Source organism: Mesoplodon mirus (genome assembly GCF_964341445.2).
Source record: "Mesoplodon mirus genome assembly, chromosome: 2".
NCBI lineage: Eukaryota > Metazoa > Chordata > Mammalia > Artiodactyla > Ziphiidae > Mesoplodon > Mesoplodon mirus.
In genome coordinates, this window is record NC_138977.1 from 57,419,439 (window position 1) to 57,445,776 (window position 26,338).

At 37.0% G+C, this 26,338-nt stretch overlaps 1 protein-coding gene across 1 annotated transcript; it reads left to right on the forward strand.

Moving 5' to 3' along the window:
* The first annotated feature begins 210 nt into the window (after positions 1–210).
* VPS26A (VPS26 retromer complex component A) lies at positions 211–25,262 on the forward strand. The gene is made up of 9 exons (XM_082645191.1): positions 211–326; positions 5,238–5,387; positions 12,091–12,166; positions 13,268–13,424; positions 14,063–14,227; positions 15,879–15,985; positions 19,762–19,830; positions 21,779–21,921; positions 23,484–25,262. Exons 1-9 carry the CDS (start codon positions 318–320, stop codon positions 23,595–23,597), a joined length of 990 nt encoding a protein of 329 aa, XP_082501317.1. The 5' UTR covers positions 211–317; the 3' UTR covers positions 23,598–25,262.
* The last annotated feature ends 1,076 nt before the right edge of the window (positions 25,263–26,338 follow it).

Consider the following 26,338-nt stretch of genomic DNA (forward strand, 5'->3'; position numbering starts at 1 on the left):
GCGGAGGAGCTGGGGAACCTACGTCCGCCCTGGCCCCACCCACTTGACGCCACTCAGTGACCCCACCCCCTCGGCCGTTGGGTGGAGCACGAGGCCCCGCCTCCAAACGGCCTCTCCTCGGGGGGCCAGGCTGACCAGTAGGGCGGGGCGAGAGGCCCGGAGGGGGCCAGTGCTGGGCGAAGGGGAGGAAGGGAAGGGAGGGGTCACGTGCGGCGAGCTGCCCAAAGTCACGTGACGAAGACGCTGGGCGGAGGAAGCGGGGGCTTGGAGTTCTCCTGAGGGAAGAGGAGTGAAGTGTGGGGCACCCGGCGGTGGCGATGACAATGGTGAGTGCGCGGCGGCTAGCGCGCTCGCTTGCAGCCCTCGTCCCGGAGCGCGCGGCGGGACGGCCAACGGCGGGCCAGATGTCGCGGGAGGGGCTGCGGGGAGCGGCTGGAGGGGGCAGGCGGGCAGGGCGGGGGCCGGGTTAGGCCTGTTTGGCCGCCGCGGGGTCGGGGACTAGCGGGCTGCGCCGCCCCTTCCCGGTCTCGGCGAGGCCCGAGCACCTGCGGGTGGCGGCGCGTTCTCCTGGCTATGTCGGAGCCTCTGCTCGCGTTCCTCGATCGGCTGTGGGGGCCCTGGCTGGGTACTCGGACCCCGCGCCGCCCCTCCCCTCCCCTTCCAAGGTAGCCAGCCCCACTGCTCCTCCCGGGCAGCCTCGCTTCCTTTCAGGTGGGATGACCCAAGAGTCCCCCAGTTCCGGACTCGGGGGGACTTGGTCACTCTCTTCCAGTGTTGATCAGGAGCTTGATAAACTCCGTGATTTTTTTTTTTTTTTTAGCCTGCATACGGTGATATTCTGCGATTTCCTGACCCCAGTTCAGCCTTGATGTTGATACTTATAGAATGGGAGAGAAAAAGAGAAGGACGTTGGAGGGGAGGACGTTTTTAATGCAAAAGGCAGTAGTTTCTTGCGCGCTGTTTTAAGCGTTGGGTCTCGTTTCCTTCACTAAGCCATTCTGGAAACTTACCGCTTTGGGATGTTGAAATGGCCTAGGGAGCAGAGGAGGGAGGGAAATCTGAGTACTCTCACCACAGTTAGTGGGAAGCACCAGCGTGGGCACGATGGCGTTTAGCTTTGTGTGTGTTGGCGATCTTCTCTAGATTTGATCTCACTTGGCTCATTTTATGGTAGTATTCATTTACTCGGTTCACTTAGCAAGCTTATGTTGAGCGCCTACTGTGTGCTCTCCTTAATAGTACCTGCTTTCCCAAAGCTCACCCGGTTCCGTAAACTGCTTGAGACTTCTGGCTTATAGACCAAGCTAGGTTTTTTTTTTTTTTTAAGTTACTTTGAATAAATACACTTAAAGTCAGAAATCGAGTTGTTTTAATTTATAAAAGAAAGTGAGGACAGACATGTTCATTCTTAAACTTGGAACCTTTTCCTCTTTTTTTTTAACAAATAATTACAATACTTAGGTGCTCCCAGGGGCCCTGAGCAAGACTGAAACAGCCCTTGCTCTCTTGTAGCTTGCAGTCCAGAGGGAGATAAACATTTATTTGTGTAATTATTTGTTTAACGTGGAAACAAATAATTACAGTTGTGATAAGAAGGAAGTATTGGGGGACCTTGCCTTGTCAGGGAGTTAAAGAAGGCTTCTTTAGTTGAATATAATTTGCAAAGAAAACTTAAAAGGCCCTCCTATCTTTTGCTTACATTTAAAATTATTACTTTTAATGAGCTTTTGAATTATGTTCAAGAGCAATTTTTATTTTCAAGTTACTCTTGAAACAAACACAATTGTAAAGCTTTATAACACTGAAATGGGCACAAGTGTAATAATATATGTATGAAAATTTGCTGTTTCATTGTTCGTGTATGCCCTAAGTGAATAAATTTTGAGAGCCTCTCTTCTGCCTCACCTTGAGTTGCATTTCTTTACAGCCACTGGATGTAGTGAAATTTCTTCAGTGAGGGCTAAAAAGTTTGTATTTCAACATATACACGTGTAATTTTGCTAGATGGTAATGCTCAGTGTTAGGTTTACAAATTTTGTGAAAAATCTTAAATTAACCTAAATTCAGTGATATGTAGTTTAGGCTACGATTGGAAAACTGTGAGAACAATTGCTCTAATATTTAAGTAGTCATATATATTGCCCTCTAGTTATTTAAAGGCCACCTAAGAGTTTGAACCTGTATATTGTCTAGTATTGCTGCTGAAAATCGCCTATTTTGAATGCTCACTTGAAGATATCTTTTCTAAAAGAACTTGATAGTCTTTCTCGTAAAAGATTTCAAAACTGCCTTCTGTAAATTCAGCAGAAGTATATGTTAATATATCCTAACCCTCTTTACAGCTTTTATTCCTTTTCCTTCTTCTGGCCTTCACCATTCTGACCATTTTTTTCCTCTTTATATATCAGAAGTATTATAATTTGATTGTGAATAATTTTAAGAAGATTTTAATTTTGTGACTTTTTGTTTGAAATACAGAAGATGCACATCTTGAAATAAAAACTTTATTTATTTATTTGGCCACACCATGCGGCTTGTGGGATCTTAGTTCCCTGACCAGAGATTGAACCCACGCCCTCAGCAGTGACAGCGCAGAGTCCTAACAACTGGACCGCCAGGGAAATCCTTTCTTTTTTTGTTTTTTTTTTTAGAAATAAAAACTCTAGAAGACTTTGGGTAGAGAATCTTTCTTTCAACTCCTTCTAGAAGGAAAACAGGACAAACTTTTTTCTCAGATATTTTTGTCTCTGTTATCTACATGCACAATTTTCTGGAGGCTTTTACTAAGACTAGTTCATTTTTGATGTGTCCTAGTGTAAAAACCTGGATGTTAACCCAGTGCTAAATTCTCATGGCCTCATTAACTTAACCGTGTTAAAGTGCTGTAGTTTATCATTCAACCTTTTGTTTTTCTGCATATGCTTCACTAGGCTTTTTTAATTTCTTCTGATCTCTCCCAATCTTAGTGTTTTGATTGTGTTGAAAAGTAAGTCCATTTAAAATTTTTAGTTATGAAATACTTAATGCATACAGAAAATAATAGAGGATAACATAATTTTTACATATTTTTAATGCCTAAGACTTACATTTTTACATATAGTGTCAAAATAAAACTTATTGTTTACAATTACTAATTGTTAGTTAATTGTGAAGTTTTATGTGACTTTTAAGTCTGTTTTATACCATTTTAATTAGTGGCAATTTTGATTTTGTTATTTTATTTTTGACTATTTGATCTTTTAATATCAACTTTCAAATCCCAGTTCAGCTGTATGTGTTAACTATATGTATGTGGGAAAAGTTACCATAATATTTCCTTTCATTTGTAAAACAATTTTTATAGTTTTCAAATCTCGTTTTCCTGCAACCAGCTCTAGGAAGTATTAAGGGGGAATGAGAAAATTAAATTTTATTTTCCTGCTTCTATTTTATAACCTGAATTTTGGACTGTCATCTTCTACCCTTTCATAATTGCTCCTCCCACAGCAGCCCCCCCACCTTTGCTGGCTCAGTGCTTTGCACATAGTTGATAAATAGTAACTGATTTTCAGCTGCTATACATTCTCATATTTGTAACTCTTAGGAGAATGTATACCATTTTGAGCAAGTTTTGAATTTAAAACTTGGGGTATGAAAGCTAACTAGGAAGGGACAGTGCACATGCCCTATCATTGATGTTTTTCATTCTAAGTTAGTTCAGAATAGTTTTTTTTTTTTTAATAAATTTATTTATTTATTTAGGCTGTGTTGGGTCTTCGTTTCTGCGCGAGGGCTTTCTCCATTTGCGGCGAGAGGGGGGCCACTCTTCATCGTGGTGCACGGGCCCCTCACCGTCGCGGCCTCTCTTCCTGGGCCTCTCTTCCTGCGGAGCACAGGCTCCAGATGCGCAGGCTCAGTAGCTGTGGCTCACGGGCCCAGCCGCTCCGCGGCATGTGGGATCCTCCCAGGCCAGGGCCCGAACCCGTGCCCCCTGCACTGGCAGGCAGACTCTCAACCACTGCGCCACCAGGCAAGCCCCCTAGAATAGTTTTCTAATTAAAATTGTTTGTCATTTATAATATTGCCAGGAAAGATTGAAACATCTTGCCAAAAGGAAAATTTGCTGGTTATGTCTTTGGAGTATGTCATAAGTACTAATCTGGCAATCCTTTGAGTTGATTTCATGAAATTATAATCCTTTTGTTAATAAAGGATTAATAAAAATAAAGAAGTGGGAATTCCCCGGCGGTCCAGTGGTTAGGACTCCGAGCTTTCACTGCTGAGGGCCCGAGTTCTATAACTAAGATCCCACAAGCTGCGTGGCACTGCCAAAAAACAAAGAAGCAAGCTCAGAATTTAGGAAAACACTATCTCCTTTGATCATAGTATCACCCTATGACCCACATAGTCTTAGCAGGATCATTAGCTTGTTTGCTGTCCTCCTGAGGACAGAACCGAGCCTTAACGCAAGTTCCTTGCTCTAGAATTTGCTACTGCACCAATACTAACTTCCTGCGGGAGGGCTGGTCTTACCAAACATGCCTAGTTTTAGCTCACTTCTTTTGGGTATTCACAAAATTTGCAGAAATTTAATTAGTCTCCTCCATTAGAGCCAGTTTTATTCCAAGGGCTTACACAATGTAACACATGCTGTTCAGACCTATATAGCAGTAGATTTTACCATAAGTAGTACATTGTAATAACTCATGAGTAATTGGGATTGTATGAGTTTCATTATAGCAGTATAATGAAAGAACCTCATAGATGTATTACTAAAGGTAACCTTTCAAATCCAGATGTTAGGATTAATTTTTTAGCCACGTGGCATGCATGCGGAACTCCCCCAACCAGGGCTTGAACCTGTGTCCCCTGTAGTGGAAGCAGGGAGTCTTAACCACTGGACCACTGGGGTAGTCCTTTTAGATCTATGGTCTATGTTAGTATTTGATTATTTATAGTGGTTACCTGTGGAAATGATTGAAATTATAACGTGTTTAAATTTGTTTTCTTTTTTGTCTTTTTATTTTATTGTGGTAGAAAACATATAACATAAATATATCCTCAGCAAAATTTTAAGCATACAGTACAGCATTAACTGTATGCATATTGTATGAAATTTTAGTTTTGATGTAGTATTTGATATGTTCTTATTTCCTTGTGAATTCATAGATTAACTGTAGGTTATAGGTAATTAAATTTGAATTAAAAAATGTAGTGACTGACAAAACATAATTATGAACATTTTCCTTTTATTTCAGAGTTTTCTTGGAGGATTTTTTGGTCCCATTTGTGAGATCGATGTTGTCCTTAATGATGGGGAAACGAGGAAAATGGCAGAAATGAAAACTGAGGATGGCAAAGTAGAAAAACACTATCTTTTCTATGATGGAGAATCTGTTTCAGGGAAGGTAAATGTTTTGTTTGGAGAATTTCCTAGTTGTAGAGTATTAGAATTAGTCATGAAAGTGGCTTGTGCTGTATCTAAATTTGAATGATTTTATTAGAGATGGAAAATTTTTTTCAGAAGGTCAGTTAAATCCTTGATTCAGTAGAACATTTACAGGAAAGATTCTTAAACTGGAAGGGTTACAGGGGCAGAGTCTAAATTAAACTGTGTGCAAAATTTTGTGTGTTTGTGACTATGTGCATCTGTTTAACTTCAGACAGTTTCTACAATGGGGCTGTGATCCGCTCAAAGTTTGTTTCTCCTTTAACATAAAGTTGAGTTGTGGAGATTGGGGATAATTCTCTAGTATATCTTTCTAAAAGTTTCTTTCTCATTCTTTATAGCTTATCTGTCTGTACTACTGTCATTGTGTCTGTTGATCTCATTTCTTGATACTCTGTAGAGGACTTAAGTACATTTGGAATGTGTCCATGCATGGTCAGATACATTTATGATACCTTCTGTCGTTTAACTTTTTCCTCCTTTTCCTTACCAAGTGATGTATAAGATTATTCTTATACCTTATGGAACATGATTAGTACTCATTAGTTTGTGATACTGAAGAATGGTAATATCCTAGATAAAATCAAGTCATAAAACATTTGAAATAATCTTTCTAAATATAAAATATTAAGAGTTTCTCTCCCCTGCTTGTTAAGGTGATACATACACATGGTAGATAGTTTGGGAAATAAAATAATTATCTATATTCCCATCATATGGAAATAATTCACTGTTAAAATTTGAATGTGTTTCCTCCTAGTCTCTATGCATTAGTTAATGTATGTATAATATATTAAGCATACCTTTTCCCTATTATTGGATATTTAAATAGTTTCTACTGCATTTTTCAGACTGCTTGTAGTATATCACCGTATCTTTAGTAATACAGACATGTTTTTAGTAATAAAACTTTAGTACATAAGTTTTTCTCCAGATTTCTGTAGGATAAGATTACTTTCTTAGAATGAATTCCTGGAAGTGAGTTGCTGGACCAGAAGACATGAATATTTGAAGGGTATCAATACATACTAACCTGGAGAATTTGCATCAAATCACATGTTCACTTAATGCCTTGTTTCACTCAGGGTAGTACTGAATATGGTCACTTTTTAATCTTTGCTATTTCTATAGGAAAAAGTGATATTATTCTTTGATAGCATTTCTTTGGTTACTAGATAGGTTGAACTTAGGTTTATTAGCTATTTTACTGCATCGTCTATTCTGGTCCTTTGCCAGTTTACTTACTGATGTCTTAGTGTTATATCTGAAATAAATTTTTTGCTTTTCTACTTTACCCTCCCTTTAAAATGATGGGGAGAAAGAGAAGAGGCCTGAAAGAGAGCAGACAAAATCATTAAAAGGATGGAACATGTCAAACGAGTAAAGGAAATAGTGTAGGTTCTGTAAGAAACTGCCAAACTGTTTTCCAAAGTAGCACTACCATTTTCAGCAATGAATGAGAGTTCCTGCTGTACCACATTCTAGCTAGCATTTGATGATGTCAGTGTTGTAGATTTTGCCCATTCTAATAGTTTTGTAGTGGTATCTCATTGTTTTAATTTGCAGTTCCCTAATAATATGATGTTGAACATCTTTTCATATGTTTATCTTCAAATATATATATTTTTTGGTGAAGTGCTTGTTCAAATCTTTTGCCTAATTTTCATTTGGGTTGTTTGTTTTCTTCTTATTGCGTTTTAAGAGTCGGAAACAGCCCTTTTTGGAAAACAGCCCTTTCTCAGATGTGGCTTCTGCAAATATTTTCTCCCAGTTTATGGCTTGTTGTCTTATCTTCTCATTTTCTTGCTACATGTGTAAATTTCCATTTCCCTGACACCTAATGAGGTTGAGTGACTATTCATATATTTATTGGCTATTTGATGTCCTTTGTGAAATGCCTATTCAAGACTTTGGGTTTTGGTGGGGGGGTTTTGTGGCTCATTTTTATACTCAGTTGACTTTTTTTCTTATTGATGTGTAGGATTTTTTTTTTTTTTTGGTATGTTCTTGATACATGCTTCTCAATATAGAGTCCTTTGCATATGTATTATAAATATCTTTCTGGCTGGATTTTTCACTATCTTAATGGTGTCTTTGGATGAACAGGAGTTCTTAATTTTAATACTCTACAAATGTTAGTGCTTTTTGTATCCTGTTTACGACATCTTTGCCTACCGTATGGGCATGAAGATGTTCTCCTGTTTTTCCTATAATTTTTTTTTTTTTTTTTTTTTTTGCGGTACGTGGGCCTCTCACTGTTGTGGCCTCTCCCGCTGTGGAGCACAGGCTCCGGACGTGCAGGCTTAGCAGCCATGGCTCACGGGCCCAGCCACTCCATGGCATGTGGGATCCTCCCGGACCGGGGCAGGCGGACTCTCAACCACTGCGCCACCAGGGAAGCCCTTCCTATAGTTTAAAACAATTTTACATTTCACATTTAGATCTTCAGTTTTTTGGAATTGATTTTGTCTTTGTGATATAGGAGTCAAGGCTACTTGTTTGTTTGTTTGTTTTTCCCCGCATGGATATCTATTAACCCAGGACATTCATTGAAAAAGCCATCCTTTCCCCCACTACACTGCAGCATCACCTTTGTCATCAGCCGGAGGTTGTATGAGTCTGTTTCAACATCTCTGTTCTGTTCCATTGCTTTATTTGTGACATATACTTTCATTTCTATTTTTATTATTATTATTTTTAAATAGCTTTATTGAGTTGTAATTCACATACCATAAAATTCACCCTACTAAAGTGTACAGTTCAGAGGTTTTTACTATATTAGCAGAGTTGTGCAACTGTCACCACTATCTAATTCCATAATGTTTTCATCACCCCAGAAGAAACACCATACCATTAGCAGTAACTCCCTTGGTGCCATAAACTGAATGTTTGTGTCCTTATAAGATTCATGTGTTGAAACCTAATCCCCAGTGTGATGTATGGGCGGGGGGGCGGTGAGGCTGGGGGGGGGTTGGGAGATGATTAGGTCATGAGGGCAGAGCCCTCATGAATGGGATTAGTGTCCTCAGAGAAATCCCATGTGCACCTTCTGACATGTGAGGACATAGTGAAAAGACAGCCGTCTGTGAACCAGAAAGCAAGCTCTCCCCGGACACCAAATCTCCTGGCGCTTTGATCTTGAACTTCACAGCCTCCAGAAGTGTAAGCAATAAATTTATGTTGTTTTTAAGCCACCTAGTCTATGGTATTTTGTCATAGCAGCCTGAATGGATTAAGACACCTAGCATCCACTAATCTATAAATGTGCTTTCTTTCTCTATGGATTTGCCTATTCTGGACATTTCATATAACTGGAATCATAAAATATGTGGCCTTTTGTGTTTGTCTTCCTTTACTCAGCATGATGTCTTCAAGGTTTATTCCTTTTTTAAAAAATTTTGGTAAAAAATATATATAATAAAATTTGCCATATTAACCATTTTTATGTGTATAATTCAGTAGCATTAATCACATTCACAATGTTGTGCAATCATCACCACTATTTTTTTTTTATAAATTTATTTTATTTATTTGTTTTTGGCTGCATTGGGTCTTCGTTGCTGTACTCGGGCTTTCTCTGGTTGCGGAGAGCAGGGCCTCCTTTTCGATGCGGCGCATGGCCTTCTCATTGCAGCGGCTTCTCTTGTGGCAGAGCAAGGGCTCTAGGGTGCACGGGCTTCAGTAGTTGTAGCATGTGGGCTCTGTAGTTGTGGCTCCCGGACTCTAGAGCGCAGGCTCAGTAGTTGTGGCACACGGGCTTAGTTGCTCCGTGGCACGTGGGATCTTCCTGGACCAGGGCTCGTACCCGTGTCCCCTGCATTGGCAGGCGGATTCTCAATCACTGTGCCACCAGGGAAGCCCCCATCACCACTATTTTAAAAATTTGTTCATCACCCGAAACAGAAACTTTGTACCCATCAAGCAATAACTACTCTTTTCCCTTTTCTCCCAGTCGGTGGATACCTCTACCCTACTTTTTTTTTTAATGTTTATTTATTTATTTTTGGCTGTGTTGGGTCTTCGTTGCTGCTCGCAGGCTTTCTGTAGTTGCGGCAAGGAGGGGCTGCTCTTTGTTGCTGTGTGTGGGCTTCTCATTGTGGTGGCTTCTCTTGTGGCGCACGGGCTCTGGGCGCATGGGCTTCAGTAGTTGTGGCATGCACGCTCAGTAGTTGTGGCTCACGGGCTCTAGAGTGCAGGCTCAGTAGTTGTGGCACATGGGGTTGCTGCGCGCATGTGGAATCTTCCTGGACCAGGGCTCAAACCTGTGTCTCCTGCATTGGCAGGCTGATTCTTAACCACTGCTCCACCAGGGAAGTCAGTCCCTCTAGTCTACTTTTTTTCCTATAGATTTGCCTGTTCTGGGCCTGTTCTATTTCATATAAGTGGTCATATAAGATTTGTCTTTTTGTGTCTGCCTCATTTCATGTAGCATAATGTTTTCAAGGTTCATTCATGTTGTAGCATGTATCAAAACACCATTCTTTTCTATAGTGGAATAATATTTCAGTATATATCTGTGTAGTATATGGATGTACCACACTTCTTCATCCATTCATCAGTTGAGGACATTTCAGTTGAGGATATTTGGGTTTCTATTTGTTGACTGTTATGAATATTGCTGTACATTTGTATGTTAAGTTTTTGTGTGACTGTGTGTTTTCATTTCTCTGGGGTGTATACTTAGGAATGGAATTGCTGGGTCATACGTTAACTCTATGTTTAAGTTTTAAGGGAACTGCCAGGCTTTTCCAATGTAGCTGCACGATTTTATATTCTCTTCAGCAATGTATGAGGGTTCCAGTTTCTTCACATTCTTGGCAATACTTATTATTGTCTGTATTTTTTATTGCCACCTTAGTGGGTGAGAAGTGGTCATAATGGTTTTGATTTGCATTTCCCCTAATGATGAATAATATTGAGCATCTTTTCATGTCCTTATTGCTGTTTGTATAACTCTTTTAGAGAAAAGTCTGTACATATCCTTTGACCATTTTTAATTGGGTTATTTGTCTTTTGATTGTTGAGTTGTAAAGAGTTTTTTATATACTCTAGATACAAGTCTTCTGTCAGTTATGTTTTGCAAATATTTTCTCTATTTCTGTGAGTTGTCTTTTCACTTTCTTGGTGGTGTCTTGAAGTACTAAAATTTTCTATTTGATGATGTCCAGTTTATCTTTTTTAAAATTTCATTTCTCATGCTTTTGGTGTCATCTGAGAAACAGTTGCCTATCCAAGATAATGAAGATTTACACCTATGTTTTCTTCTAAGAGTTTTGTAACTGTAGCTCTTACATTTAGGTCTTTTATCCATTTTGAGTTAATATTTGTATATGGTGCGAGGTAGGGATACAATTTCATTTTTTTGTATGTTGAGATTGAGTTGTTCCAGCACTATGTGTTGAAAAGAATATTCTTTCCCCATTGAATTGTCTTGGGACTCCTGAAGCATATACTTTTTAAAGTTAAATTTAATTGCCATGTGTCACAAAAAGCTACAGAGAAGGAAACAAAATTACCCATAAGCATACATTCCAGAAGTAACTCCTGTTAAGAGTTTTTTGTGTAGTTTAAAAAATATAATTGGCATTATACTTGTATACAGTTTGACCATGCTTCCTTCATGTGACATACCATGCACATCTTCCCACATCATTAAATATTCTTTGACCTTATTATTTTTATACTTTAATTATACTCCATCATATGATATACTACAATTTGTTTAATTATTTACTTGTTTTTCTGAGATATTAATTTGGAAGGCAAGTAACTAACTCATCCTGGTCACAGATATGGAAGATATAGAAGCATGAATATTTTAATTATGTAGTTTACAGACAGAAGTAACTGAACTTCGGTTTTTATTGGTCCTTAATTTCTGTTGTCTTTTGAAAACACTATTTGGAAGAAAAGCTTTTAAGAGTCATGCTACCAATATTTTTTATAGTAAAGAATAAACCCGGAAGTATGCTTTTTGGTATGTTAGCTAATCCTTAAATGTTTCAAATTTTGTTTTTAATATGTATGTACTTTATAGATATTTTGTCAAATTAAAATGTATAAAAGTAAGGTTTCCATTTGGCACATATGAATTTAGGGATTTTAGATTATATATTTAATTTGAAAAGCACGTAAGGTAATCATACTCAAAATTTAAATCTTTAGACATTCTGTTTTTAGGATGAGTAGCAGACTCAGGGCAATAAGCATTGCTTTTAAGATCAGGAATTATAACAATATATTGTTGGTTATAAAAGGCTGAAAGTGATCTTTAAGGTCAGTTCTTGGAATTAGTAATAACCTTACATTAAAATGCTGTTGTAGAATTTTTTAACTATTTGACCTGAAAACATATTTGAATAGTTGAAAGTTTTCCCTTTTATTGAGTCTTTATAGTTCTCCAGCTGTAAAGAAGGATTCCTTACTAACAAAGAAGATGCTTTAAGTGTACGTATAAGTAATAGGTTCATTACTGATTGTATATGAGTAGGTTTTACCTTCTCTGGCGCTATAAGGTCTAGGTAGGATCTAGGTATGTGGTGGTGTCTCAGATTTCAGAAATGAATACCTGAAATATTTATACATTGTATTCATCTGGAAGCAATCTGCTAGTAGGCCCACAAAGGATTGTTAACATCTCTTACAATTTCATGTTTTGGCAGGTAAACATAGCCTTTAAGCAATCTGGAAAGAGGCTAGAGCACCAAGGAATTAGAATTGAATTTGTAGGTCAAATTGGTGAGTTTTAAAATAGTATTACTTTTTTTTCTTTGATAACTGAGTTTGAAGAGAGTTAGCTTTATGGAAAGAAGGAATTGATTTTGCCTAATAAAAGAGGATTTATTTTATAAACATTAAATCATGTTTCTTTTAATTGTATTAAATGATATTTGACTAATCCTGCCTTTATTTGTGATTAAACTTAATTACTAAAAGTGAAAGGAGTTATGTAAGCTACCAGCCTTGAAAAATAATTCAAGTAAATTAGTTTACTCACTGAAATTTCCATCTGCCTACATTTTTCACCAGCTTTATTCACAATTAACAGTGTCACCTTCATCCTTCACTTTCTAATTACCCATGCCATTTTTCTTCCTAACTTAGTGTGTACCTGTAGCCAGACTCACTTGTCAATAGAAAATTCCATGTGAAAAGGAAAAGTGTAATTTCTTTTTGACTTAGATCAACTTGTGTATGTTTCCATATGTGTATTTCAGAGACATTCTTGATTTAGTAGGAGTTAAACTGTATAAATCTTTTGGTACTGCAGATTTGGAAAAGAGAAAAGAAAATAGGTCCTAGCTTTCTAAGTTTTACTGTACATTTTTAAAGTATCAAAATTGGAATGGGTGGATATTTATTTACATGTCTATTTTGGATGAGATTATATTTAAGGGACAAATTATAGTAATTAACTGATAGTTCATTTTAGTCTTTTGCGTATTATAGTTTTATCAAGGTAATATATTTGCCTAACTAAAGCAAAACAACAAGACAATACATTTTTTGCCTAGAAGGGAGGAAGTTCAAATAATTGCTGGAAATATGTCTGTTAAAACAGCTTCATACTGGGCAAACCCTAACTGCATTAAAGGAATGAATTCATTTTTTTATAATAGAAATTTTCATTTTGCTATGCTGCTTGAATTTTTTTATGCCTAAGTGGAGCATAATAGTGAGAAAGATAACGGAATTCAGATCATAGCTCTAGTATTTAAAGTGGAGACAAATCCAACTAATTCTTTTTGTAAAAATTATTTGCTTTGGAAGTAGAAGTTTGGGTTTTAATGAGATGGGTATTAAATATAATTGGTCTTTTTGCTTTTTAAAATTTCTTAGAACTTTTCAATGACAAGAGTAATACTCACGAATTTGTAAACCTAGTGAAAGAACTAGCCTTACCTGGAGAACTGACTCAGAGCAGAAGTTATGATTTTGAATTTATGCAAGTTGAAAAGCCGTATGAATCTTACATCGGTGCCAATGTCCGTTTAAGGTATGAACATGTATCAGAAACTGTAGACAGAATCAAAACCAGAAAGTAATGACTACTACTGAATGTCTTACTAGAACTTCTAATTATAATTTTGGACTGGAGGACTTAAGATTTTTAAAATTCTGTCAAATATTTTGTTTTTTTCTGGCTAATGCTCATCTGATGTAGTAAAGAGCCTTCTGTAGTTTTAGAGAATCCTATTATGAGAAGTTTTAGTCATACACTTCCCTGTATGAATCGTTCTTAGGTACTTCATTTGTCCTGTAAATGGAATTACTCTCTAAATCCATTAGTTTCCCAATGAATCTCATTTAGTGTATGGTTAAGAAGTGATCTAGAAAAAAAGAAAAAACAAACAAAAAGCAGTGATCTAGAGAGATGTCCTCAAGTAGGCTTGATGATGGTACTTCAAATTGAGCTAAAAAGTATGTACACTATTCTTAAAATTGAACTTTGTATTTTTTCCATGGTGGGGGCATTTATTTAAAAATTAAAACTTCTTCATGAAGTAAATGGAGTAAATTGATCCCTGAGGAGTTCCAGGAAGGAGAAAGCAGAGTTGCAGTTAATGTTTGCTTATTTAAAACACTGAGATATATCACAGGAGATTTAACTTGTCCTCTCCATTAATTTTGTAGGTATTTCCTTAAAGTGACGATAGTAAGAAGACTGACAGACTTGGTAAAAGAATATGATCTTATTGTTCACCAGCTTGCTACCTATCCTGATGTCAACAATTCTATTAAGATGGAAGTGGGCATTGAAGATTGTCTACACATAGAATTTGAATATAATAAATCAAAGTAAGTACCTTTCACAAACAGATAACATAAATGTTCAGGGAAAATTAAGAAATAAACCTTTTATGTCTTTGTAAATTGGTCACGGTAAGGATAGAATCAACGTTAATCTGATGTTAACAGACCAACAGAATCTCTGAGCTGAAAGAAACTTTAGGAATTTGGTTTTGTTTCTGACTCAGTGCAGATGTCTTTCTTACTCTACTCCTGGTAATTGGCCATTTTTTATAGAGGATCTCACCATCTCAGAAGGCATCTAATCCTATATGTCTCAAAAAATTTACCTTCTTGTCTTGAGATCATTTTAGCTGGTCATCTCTTTAAAAATAAGCAAAAATGCTCTTTTTCTGACTACATGAGCAATACATTTTTATTATTAAAAAAACTGACAATGTAGAAAAGTCAAAGGAAGTAAAAATACCACATATTTTCACCATTACTACTTAACCACTATTAAATCCTCTTGTATATCTTTCCATGGGAGGGGGTATATATGTTTATATATGTTGTGCATTTTCAGAAATGGGGTCTTATTTTATTTATTAATGCCTTTTAAAGCTTTATTATGGAAAATTTCAAACATATACCAAAGTATATATCTAAAAATATTAATAATTTCTTAACCTCATCACATATTTAGTCAGTGTTCACTTTTCCCTAATTTACTCATAAATGTTTTTTCCCCATATGGTTTGTTCAAATCAGTATCCAAACAAGACTTGCTCAAATCCAGTGGATCCAAACACACTACATTTGGTTTTTTTATTCTTAAATCTCTTTTAATTTATAGGTTTTCTCTTTTATTTATTTTTCATTAAAGTTTATTTGTTGAAGAAATGGATATTCATTCTTTTATCCCCTTCCTGTGCACTCTTCTGTTACATGATTTTTATTACTTGTCATGTCCCAGTTTATATCACTGAAATTATGGTACACACGTGTTCAGGGTCTTAAATTATGTTGTTGATAAAATTATTAGATAGTTTAGGACCTAAAACTTGTCACTGGAAGCCTCCCTTCAGACTAACATAATTGCATTAATCAACTCTTGGGATATTATTTTGAGATCCAAACCTGGGAGAAGTTTAAAAAAAAAAAAAGCCCTCTGGGAATTACAGGAATTCCTAGGTTTGCTACCGTATTATTTCAAGGTCCCTGGGAAAAGTCCTTGATGAGTAGGTATTACAGCAACAAACTCAATTTATGGAGTCTCTCTTTGTGGCCAGGTGACTTGTTAGCTGCACTGTTCTAGCACTTGCAGTAATGCTGACACTAAACCCATATGTAGAGCTTTTAATGTTCAAAACATCTTCATACACCAAATAAAAATTTTCAGGCATAAAAATCTTAAGTTTTCATGCTTAAGTTGTTAGGAAACTAAGTTAGCCTCTACATAGGGACCAACAATTAATCAGGCCAATTCTTCCCTCTGAGGTGCATCGATGGTCAAGTAAAGTTTGCTTCCTTATTTTTATAGTAAAATGATGAGTACTTTTTTGAAAAAAGAACATTAAACCCATGAATAGTCAGAATGGTATTCTTAAATAGTACTTATCCTACAGATATCTAATAAAGCCTTTCAGGACATGTTTCACTCTTTTTGTTTGTTTTGTAAACTGATATTTAGTAAGTGACAAATACTCTTTCCCCAAAGGTATCATTTAAAGGATGTGATCGTTGGAAAAATTTACTTCTTATTAGTAAGAATAAAAATCCAACATATGGAGTTACAACTGATTAAAAAAGAGATCACGGGAATTGGTAAGTTGAAGAGTATTTGAACTGAAATTCATTTTAGTTGAAATTTTGAAATCTTAAAATATTGTTTAAACTTAAAATAAATATCCACCTTGGAGACTAACTTTGATACTTAATATTGCTGGCAGTGAGTTACTCATTTATGTTTTTTTAAAAATTAATTTTTGAATAGATAATAAATTCACATGGTTCAGAAATAAAGTGTGAACGATTATACGGTAAAAAGTGTCCTATTTATGTACTCCAGCTACTCATAGGTGATATGTTTGTAAGTTTTAAAATCCTTTAAGTATTTATCCATATACGTGCAAGTGCCTCTATATTACACCCCCCCTTCTTAGTTTTTATATACAATACATACTTTAGAGTTCTTTACATATCAATGTGTGGAACACTTCCTCATCTTTCTTACAGTATTCCGTTCAATGGGTGTCCTAGCTATTGGTGTATATAACAGGTTGTTTCTAGTCTTTTGCTGTTATAAACAATGCTTCAGTTAATAATATCTTTTCACATATGTGTTGGTTTGTGTTCAAGATAAAATCTTAGAAGTGGAATTGCTGTTTCCAAGGGTATATTCATTTGTAATTTTGATTCATATTATCAGTTTTTCTTCTTTATGGACTGTACCAGCTTGCATTACTACCAGCAATGAATGTAGGAGGGTGCCTCTTTCTCCTTGTAGTCTCATAAGCATGATGTTATAAAACTTTTAGCTGATCTCATGGGTAGGGGGAAAAGTTTAATTCATTTTTCTCATCTGAGTGAGGGTGAACATCTTTTCATGTGTATAAAAGCTATTTGTATTTCTTTTCTGTAAACCACCTATCTATATCCTTTGCCCCATCTCTATTGGATTATTAGTCTTTTCCTTTTGATGTGTAGAAACTCTTTATATACTAGGAAAATCGATCCCTTTTTCTTCTGTTTTTTTTTTTTTTTTTTTTCTTTTTTGGCTGCACTGGGTCTTCGCTGCTGCGTGCAGGCTTTCTCTAGTTGCGGTGAGCGGGGGCTGCTCTTCATTGTGGTGCACAGGCTTTTCATTGTGGTGGCTTCTCTTGTTGCGGAGCATGGGCTCTAGGCGCATGGGCTTCAGTAGTTGCAGCATGTGGGCTCAGTAGCTGTAGCTCACAGGCTTTAGAGCGCAGCCTCAGTAGTTGTGGTGCATGGGCTTAGTTGCTCCATGGCATGTGGGATCTTCCTAGACCAGGGATTGAACCCATGTCCTCTGCATTGACAGGCGGATTCTCAACCACTGCACCACCAGGGAAGTCCCCCTCTTTCTGTATTAAGAGCAGCAAACTTTCCCGTTTGTCTTGCTTATGGTGGTTTTTGCCATCTATAAGTTCTTGATGTTTATGTAAGTCAGATTTATCAGTTTTTACTCTTATGGATTCTGGGTTTTACACCACAGTTAGAAAGGCCTTTTTTACACTGAGGTTCTAAAAATAATTTTCTGTGCTTGATTCTACTAAAGTAATACATTATAGTTTAGGAATTTTGTTTAAACTTTTAATTTATTTGGAATTTGTCCTGATGTAAGAGATCAGCTATGGATCCAACTTTACTTTTCTCCAGATAGCTGACCAGTTGCCCCCAAATCTTCTATTGGTTCATAACTGTTTTTTTTTTATAACTGCTTTTTTTTTTTTTTTTTTTTTTTTGCGGTACGTGGGCCTCTCACTGTTGTGGCCTCTCCCGTTGTGGAGCACAGGCTCCGGACGTGCAGGCTCAGCAGCCATGGCTCACGGGCCCAGCCGCTCCGCAGCATGTGGGATCTTCCTGGACCGGGACACGAACCCGCGTCCCCTGCATCGGCAGGCAGACTCTCAACCACTGCGCCACCAGGGAAGCCCCATAACTTCTTTTTAATTTTAATTATTATTATTTTTTTGGCCACGCCATGTGGCTTGTGGGATCTTAGTTCTCTGACCAGGGATCAAACCTGTGCCCCCTGCAGTGGAAGTGCGAAGTTCTAACCACTGGACCGTCAGGGAATTCCCTGATTTTAATTAATATTTAGATTTAGTTTGTTCCCTTTAACTTTGCTGGTTTTCTGCTAAAAAGGATTTTAGGCAACACTTTTTAAGAATTTATAATTGGTAGTCATGATTTTAAACATCTGTAATTTCTTAATCTCCATTTTTCACCTGCTAATAAAAGTTAAAGTGATTAGGGACTTCCCTAGTGGCGCAGTGGTTAAGAATCCGCCTGCCAATGCTCAGATGTGGGTTCGAGCCCTGGTCCTGGAAGATTCCACATGCCACAGAGCAACTAAGCCCGTGTGCCACGACTACTGAGCCTTTGTGCCACAACTACTGAAGCCTGCGTGCCTAGATCCCGCACTCCGCAACAAGAGAAGCCACAGCAATAAGAAGCCTGCACACCTCAATGAAGAGTAGTCCCCACTCGCCGCAATTAGAGAAGGCCCGTGCGCAGCAACGAAGACCCAAGGAAGCCAAAAATAAAATTAATTAATTAATTTAAAAAAAAATCCCAAAACTGTCTATGGTTTAGAGAATAAAAAGACAAGCCACAGACTGGGAAAAAAAATATTAAAAAAAAAAAAGTTAAAGTGATTTAAAGATATTAAAACCAAACTTCAGGTTCCCATTTGTTGTTTAAAAAGAAATTGTTTATTTAAACATTTTTTTCTAGTTATAAAAATTATGTTCGGTTCTGGAAAAAAATTTTTTTTTTTTAAACTCAATGGTGAATCTTTTTTTAAACATTTTATTTATTTATTTATGGCTGTGTTGGGTCTTCGCCTCTGTGTGAGGGCTTTCTCCAGTTGCGGCCAGCTGGGGCCACTCCTCATCGCAGTGCGCGTGCCCCCCACTATCGCGGCCTCCCCTGCTGCAGAGCACAGGCCCCAGACATGCAGGCTCAGCAATTGTGGCTCACTGGCCCAGTCGCTCCGCGGCATGCGGGATCCTCCCAGACCAGGGCTTGAACCCGTGTCCCCCGCACTGGCAGGCAGACTCTCAACCACTGTGCCACCAGGGAAGCCCCTGGAAAATTTTAAATAAAAAATAATTTGTACTCATAATCCAGAACAGACCTTAGCCTTTGCGTATTATATATTTTACAACATTGGGATCATTACTATATGTTTTAGTGTACCTTTTAAACATACCATTGACTGTTTAAAAGAACTGTATGTCAGGTATTCACTTTGATGTTTTGTCTATGTTAAAGTTAACAAGAGAAAACATTTTGGGTGTTGCAGAGAAAACTAGCATGTCAGTGCACTGCTATGCATTGCTAGTTTCTATTTTAGCAGATATTAGAAATGATAGAAGGAAATCTGTGAAGATTATTTCTGAACTGTATACAGTTGACCCTTGAATAACATGAGGTTTGAACTGCATGGGTCCACTTATAGTGGATTTTTTTCAGTGGTAAATATTACACTACTACATGATCTGCAGTTGGTTGAATCCACAGATAGGGAGGAACCGTGGATAGGGAGGAGTGGAGGACACAGAGGACGGACTATAAATTATACACACGTTTTCCTGTGTGTACGGTCAAGTGCCCCAGCCCCTGCGGTTTTTCAAGAGTCTATTGAATTACCTTTGGGAGGAAGGGAGTGAGACCTTCAGTTGGGTGGTAAGTAAGTGTAGATCAAGAAATAGAAAAGAATGATCAACATTTTCACAAAAGGGGAAAGTAAATTAGTACTCAAATAATGTAGTCAGAAAATAGGAAGAAGATATGTCTGGAAATCATATTCTAGCAGTATTTAAGTTAAAATTTTATTTACATTATTGCACTAGGACCCAGTACCACAACAGAAACAGAAACAATCGCTAAATATGAAATAATGGATGGTGCACCAGTAAAAGGTAATACACTTTTCATTTACTTTTAAGTTACAGGTAGTGCAGATAGCAGTGTTCATGGCAGATTAGTTTGAAAGTATTTATTCAGTGTGAATATATATATGAATTCTTAAAATGATTCTTACAATGATTTTTAAGATCATCTTTGTATAAATGCTGAGAAGACTATAGTAGTACTTTCTAGTTTGAAATAAGGTTTAATTTTTTACTCAGTTTAAGTTTAGAATTTAGAAGAGACATTTATGGATATCTCTTCCCTAGTTCTGAATTTATAATATTTTAATTATCTTTTGTTACAGTAGTTTCTCTCTGTAAATCTTTTTTACTCACGCTGAACATAAGGTGCAGTATAATTGAGTATTCATTTCTGTGGGATTTTGGAGTTCTTATATAGCCCTCAAGAAAATAAGCAGTTCCCTTACTAGATAATTTTCAGTGTCTAAGATAACGAAGCCAGTATTTATCATTTTAAATTTATGTCTTTGGCTTTTTCTTACTCTGTTAGTAATTACTTCAAAGAGTAGTTACCATTTACTGAGTACCAACTATAGATGAGGCATTGTATTCTCAGGCGCTGTCAAGTACCCTACCACACTTTGAGTTAGGTAGTTGTAGCCCTTATTTTATACATGAAACTGAGATGTAGAGGTTAAAAACTTGTTAAAGGTGATATACTGTAGGGGAGGCAGAACTTTCCCTCTACCCGTCTTAGATTTTCAGCTGGAATTCTTTAACAAAAAGATTAATAAGAGAAAAACAGTTGATTAATGCATGCAGTACACATCACCCAGGAGAAACCTCAACAAAAAAGTAACTCAAAGCTGTGACTTAGAATTTCAGCTTATATAGCATCTTCAAAAGAACAATAAATTTGGAGAGAAATGACTGGGCAAAGGAGAGCAGTTTAGGCTTCCCAGGGCGGCAAACTACAGGCAGGTAAATGTGTGGGAGAAAACCAATGGAGTAGGCTTGTTTGCAGATTCCTCTGGTGCCATCCCTGGGCTGAAAAGAGGCTGTTTCCAGTAAAAGGAGAATTTATATCCTGCCTTTAGGCAGAATGGGATTCTTTTATGCTTTTGCTGCTGCTTAATTGCCTTCAGCTCAAAATAATCTGTATGTCAAAGAGGAATATTTTTCGGTGACATATTCTGGTTTCCTTCGCTAGCTAGTCATTGCGCAGTTGGAGTTTGAGTCCAGGGGTTTCTGACTCCAGGACTCTTGTGTGTGTACTCTTGTGTTATGCAACATAACTTTGTAAAATTCCAGCAGCCACAAATTTTTATGTAAAGTGATGGGTTGTACATCTTTAAGGAAATAGATATACATAAGAAAAGTATTACATAAAAAGGATTCAAAGCAGAATATGCAAATAATTATTTGTAGAAAAAGAGAAGCCATGAGAATCTTAATAGCAATCTTTCTGGTAATGAAGGAATGTCATCATTCTGAACATGTTTGTTGCTTTGGGTGAATTAGTAATAAGTATTCCAGAATTTATACACATGATTAGAAATTATGGTACAGATGAAACAGATGGTTAAGTGACTTGGCTGGAGTTGGGATTCAAATCCAGGCATTTTGGCTCTAGAGCAGTGTTTCTCATCTAGGGGCAATTTTGGTCCCCCCTCCCCAGGGGACATTTGGCAATGCCTGGAGACATTTTTGGTTATCATATTTGGGGACTGCTACTGGGATCTTGTCCGTAGAGGCCAGGAATGCTGCTGAACTTCATACAGTGCATAGGACTTTATCCACGACAAAGAATTATCAGGCCTAAAATGTCAGTAGTGTCAAGGCTGAGAAACCCTTGTCTAAAGCTTTTGTTATGCTGCTGTCTTGTGAGGAACTGAAGCATTAATGTCTTCTCTATGATGCTTAGTTTTAGGTGTTATGTAACTATTGATATATTTAATCATCCTTTAGAATTAAACGGAAATTGCTTTTCTTTCAGGTGAATCAATACCAATAAGACTGTTTTTAGCAGGCTATGACCCAACTCCAACAATGAGAGATGTGAATAAAAAATTTTCAGTAAGGTACTTTTTGAATCTAGTCCTTGTTGATGAGGAAGACAGGAGGTACTTCAAGCAGCAGGTATGGTGCCACCCAGATGTTATTTTGTTCTGTGGCAATTCTAAAAACACCTGGAAAGCAGCCACTTTTCTAAGCTTTATTGTACTGAGCAAGTGGGGGTTTCTAAGTGAAAACACTGACAGTATGATATAGAAGTAAGCATGAATGGAACTATGTTGTAATCCATCTCTTCTTGCTCCGCGGCATGTGGGATCTTCCCGGACCAGGGATCGAACCCATGTCCCCTGCATTGGCAGGTGTATTCTTAACCACTGTGCCACCAGGGAAGTCCCTAATACTTTTTAAATATAAGATGTTTATCATAAAACTTGTTCTCATTTGAAAATCAATTAAAAGCCTTTGGTGAATTTTGAATAAAAGATTGTGATTAGAATGGTCTTCTGTATTCTGAATCAGATTAATAAATATTTGAATGTCAGTTGAGTGTTCAAAACTAAATTAGAAATTATTCTGGAAAAAAAAATTATTCTGTGTTGAGTACTGTGATGAATATAAAAGCTACCTTTTTAAACATGGTTTGTCCTCAAGGTCCTCACATTGCCAATAAGTGGAAAGAGAGAGATTGTATAATTAACAGAAAACTTAAGTAATAGTTTGACAGTAATTTGGAAGAGAGAAAAGTTACTCCGCTAATGCTGCCATAATGCTGTATAATTAAAATTATAAATGGTGATTTATAATTTCAAATTAGATTATATGAAATTTACAATTTCCAAATCAATTACATATTGGGGCCCTATTGAGTAAGTATATGCTTCCCACGAGCATTCATTTGGATGTTTAAATTCTGCTATGTTGGTTAAAAAACAAACAGCCTGCCCTGATTTTATGAAGCAAGTAATTTTAAGAATTTAGAAGAGATCTCAGGATGTATTGGTTAGGGTAAGACTTAGATAGGCAGAGGAAGAGGGATTTGAAGAATATAAAGGGGAAGATGGAGGGAAAGTTTAATTTGAAGTGCGTTAGACGCAGAGAGTAACCCAGTTTGGCTGGTGGGGTACTGGGGTCTAGGTAGGGAAGAGAGTGATGTTGATAAATTGGATAAAGGTTATGGAGGGCTTGAATGCCAGGTTGGAGATTTATCCTGGAGGAACTGAGAACTATTGAAGAGTCATCCAAGCAATGTTTTAGACTAATCTGGAAGTGATAGGAAGGATAGCTTAGAAAGGGGTATCAGGCAAGGGAGGGAGAGCCATCTACCAGGAAGTTATTTTAGTATCTAAGGTTGAAATGACAAGGGCTTGAATTTGGATAAGGGCAGTGGAACAACAAACAAAAGGTAGATTTTAGGAATTCTTTAAAGCAGTAATAGCTAGAACTTTGTGCCAGATTGGATTCATGGTGGTGGCATGCATGGGTGTTGGTGGGGGGGAGCAGAGTTGGCAGAAGGGGAGGCCCAAGATTAGAATTGGAAAAAGGTGAGTCAATTAGGAAAGAGGAGGGCTTTTGTAGGGAAGAAGTTAGTTTTGTTATGGTTAAAATTGAAGTGGCATTATTTCTATGGTGAAAATATAAGGAATAATATGAGGACATTAATTTGTTGTCTTGCATTTGTCTTCTAGGAGATAATTTTGTGGAGAAAAGCTCCTGAAAAACTGAGGAAACAGAGAACAAACTTTCACCAGCGATTTGAATCGCCAGAATCGCAGGCATCTGCTGAGCAGCCTGAAATGTGAACTGAATAGGAGAAAAAAAAGAAAAAAACTCCTATATCTGTTGAGATTTAAGTTCGGCAGGTTAAAGATGGTTGCAGCGTGTAGGGCGGGGAAAAGGCCAAAACTCCCATTTATGATAGTCTTCCTTTATCTTACAGTGCTGAGTTTATTTTATGACATAACTAAATGTTCTTCATGTATATACATTTAAAAAGTGCTTTCTTTGAAACACTGGAACTTTCTTAAACTGCCGTGTTGTTGTTTTTTTAACCACACACTTTCATTTAATGATAAGCACTCAGCTGTACATCAGTGTAAACATTAAAGATTTTCATGTGAGTAGGTTGGTATTTGTAATTTTGCTTTCTTTCTGCATAATGTTGATTACAAATTTTTTATTCTCCTTTTTCATGCTAATGATTACCTCTTATTCTCTACATGCAAAAAATTAAACATTTTGTGTTCAAATAAAATTAGAAAAACCTGAGTGGCCCTTAATCCTGCAAAGATTTAAAACATGGCATCTCAATATTTTTGAAAACTACATTTTTGTTTTTCCATACGTGTTTGAGAAATGCATACGAGTGTTTCGCTGTAGGTGCCTCTGAGTCTACCATTTCATGGCTTCCTGAATTTTGTTCTCTTTGAAGTCTTCTGTGGTGTGAATATTAAATTTTTTTCCATAAGAGATTATATGGCATGTCATTGCAGCTTTTTTTGGGGGGGGTACCATATTAAGTAACCATTTTGCTACTACTATCAGATAGGTACCACGGTATGTTTTCTGCAATGTGGAGTTGACTCTGTTGGCATTTTAGTTTGTTAAAACTATATAATTTTTCCATAAATACTTCGAAAAAAATTTTTTTTGATTTAAGGAATCTTTTTAGCACATATATGCAAATATAATTTTCTTGCAAATATTCTCTTCCCTTTTCAGGGGAAAATTTGAGGATGGGGGACTCAGGAGAACTGGTGAAGTATGTAGTTACCCAGATCTCGACAATTTCATGTTTGTTAAATTGGAAACTTGACTAGTTCAAACTCAAATTTAAACTAATTCATCCACTCTGTTTAAATTTTTTTAATATTAAATTCAAGTATTGTTCAAAGCCTCTAAAAAAGAAGGTTGCAGTCATCTGTTTTTATGCTATGCATGGGGGTCTGATCACAAATACACTAAATGTGGGGTGTAGGAATTAAAATGAAGCCTGTTGTGTGAAACTACTTTCACTTACGGTTCATTGGTTTTTGTACCAATATTTTTTATACACTTCAGTGCAAGTCTTGTCAGTTAACCTTACTTTATGGGTAAGCTAAGTAACCCAAGTTACATTTCTTTAAGCCTGTTTTACTACTATGGCACTTTGAAAAATGGTCAGTAACCAACTTCTTAACTGGCAAAAGGTTCCAGGTACCATGTGCTGGAGCATCTATTTTAAATGTGGATATCTGTGAATGGTAATGTTTTCCTTCATGTAAGTGCCTGTTCAGAGTTTCAAAATTTTAAAATGCCAAATATTTTAATGGTCACTTGCATGTAGTAATCTGGAAAATATTAAAAGAAAAATTGAAAAACAGTTGTATTTAACCAGCCTTAAATTGTGCAACCATGATGTATAATAAAGAATTTGAAACACATACTGAGCTTGCTATGTGAATGATTAAAATATTTATATTCTTAAATCTCTTCTCATTGTCATATTTATCTTTGGGGACAGGATTGCTCAGTAGTTTAGGAAGCTATAATTGTGATTAGAAGTTTTTTAAAATATTCAATTTTAAATATATAATGCTTTTAATTAGGTGGCTTAAAACACTGTCATAAATAGGACGCTTATTCACTTTGCTTGAAACTTTGTTGCATAACTGATTTAAAAAATAAAAATTTGAACTCGGTATTTGGTGAACTGTAAAAAGTTGGCCAGTTAATTAGAAATGAACTGAAAAAGAAATTTGTCGTTAATAAAGAGTACAATATCTAATCCAGTGGTTCTCAACCCTGGCTGCACATTCAAATCACTTTAGGAGTTTTTAAAAATAATCATGCCAGGTCCTATCCCGGCCAATAAAATCAGAATTTCAGGGGCCCGGACAGCAGCATTCAAAAACTACCCCAGATTGCGGCTTCCCTGGTGGCGCAATAGTTAAGAATCCGCCTGCCAATGCAGGGGACACAGGTTCGAGCCCTGGTCTGGGAAGATCCCACGTGCTGCAGAGCAACTAAGCCCACGTGCCACAACTACTGAAGACGGAGTGCCTAGAGCCTGTGCTCCACAACAAGAGAAGCCACTGAAATGAGAAATGAGAAGCCCTGCACCGCAACAAGGAGTGGCCCCTGCTCTCTGCAACTAGAGAAGGCCCCCGTGCACAGCAACAAAGATCTAAAGCAGCCAAAAATAAATAATTAAATTTATTTAAAAAATAAAAACTACCCAGGATTGAGAACCACTGTTCAAACCATTTAATTAGTTATTTCTCTCGCTGGTGAAGAGAGAAATAGCTAATTTCATTGTTTTGAATTGGGGAGGAAAAACTTTCCTCTACCCACTTTTGTGTTTGAGAGCCTACTAATTAAACTGACAGATTAGCAACAGAAAAGACAGTTCTAATCGAGTTAGAGGAAGTTCACAAAAGTGTGACTTAAAGGGGTGGTTAGAATTTGGGGCTTATATATCATCTTGCTAGGGGAAAGGGGGTGAAGTACGCTTATAAATGACTTAGAGGAAGTTGTGGGGAGAAAGCACTAATGGGAAAGCAAA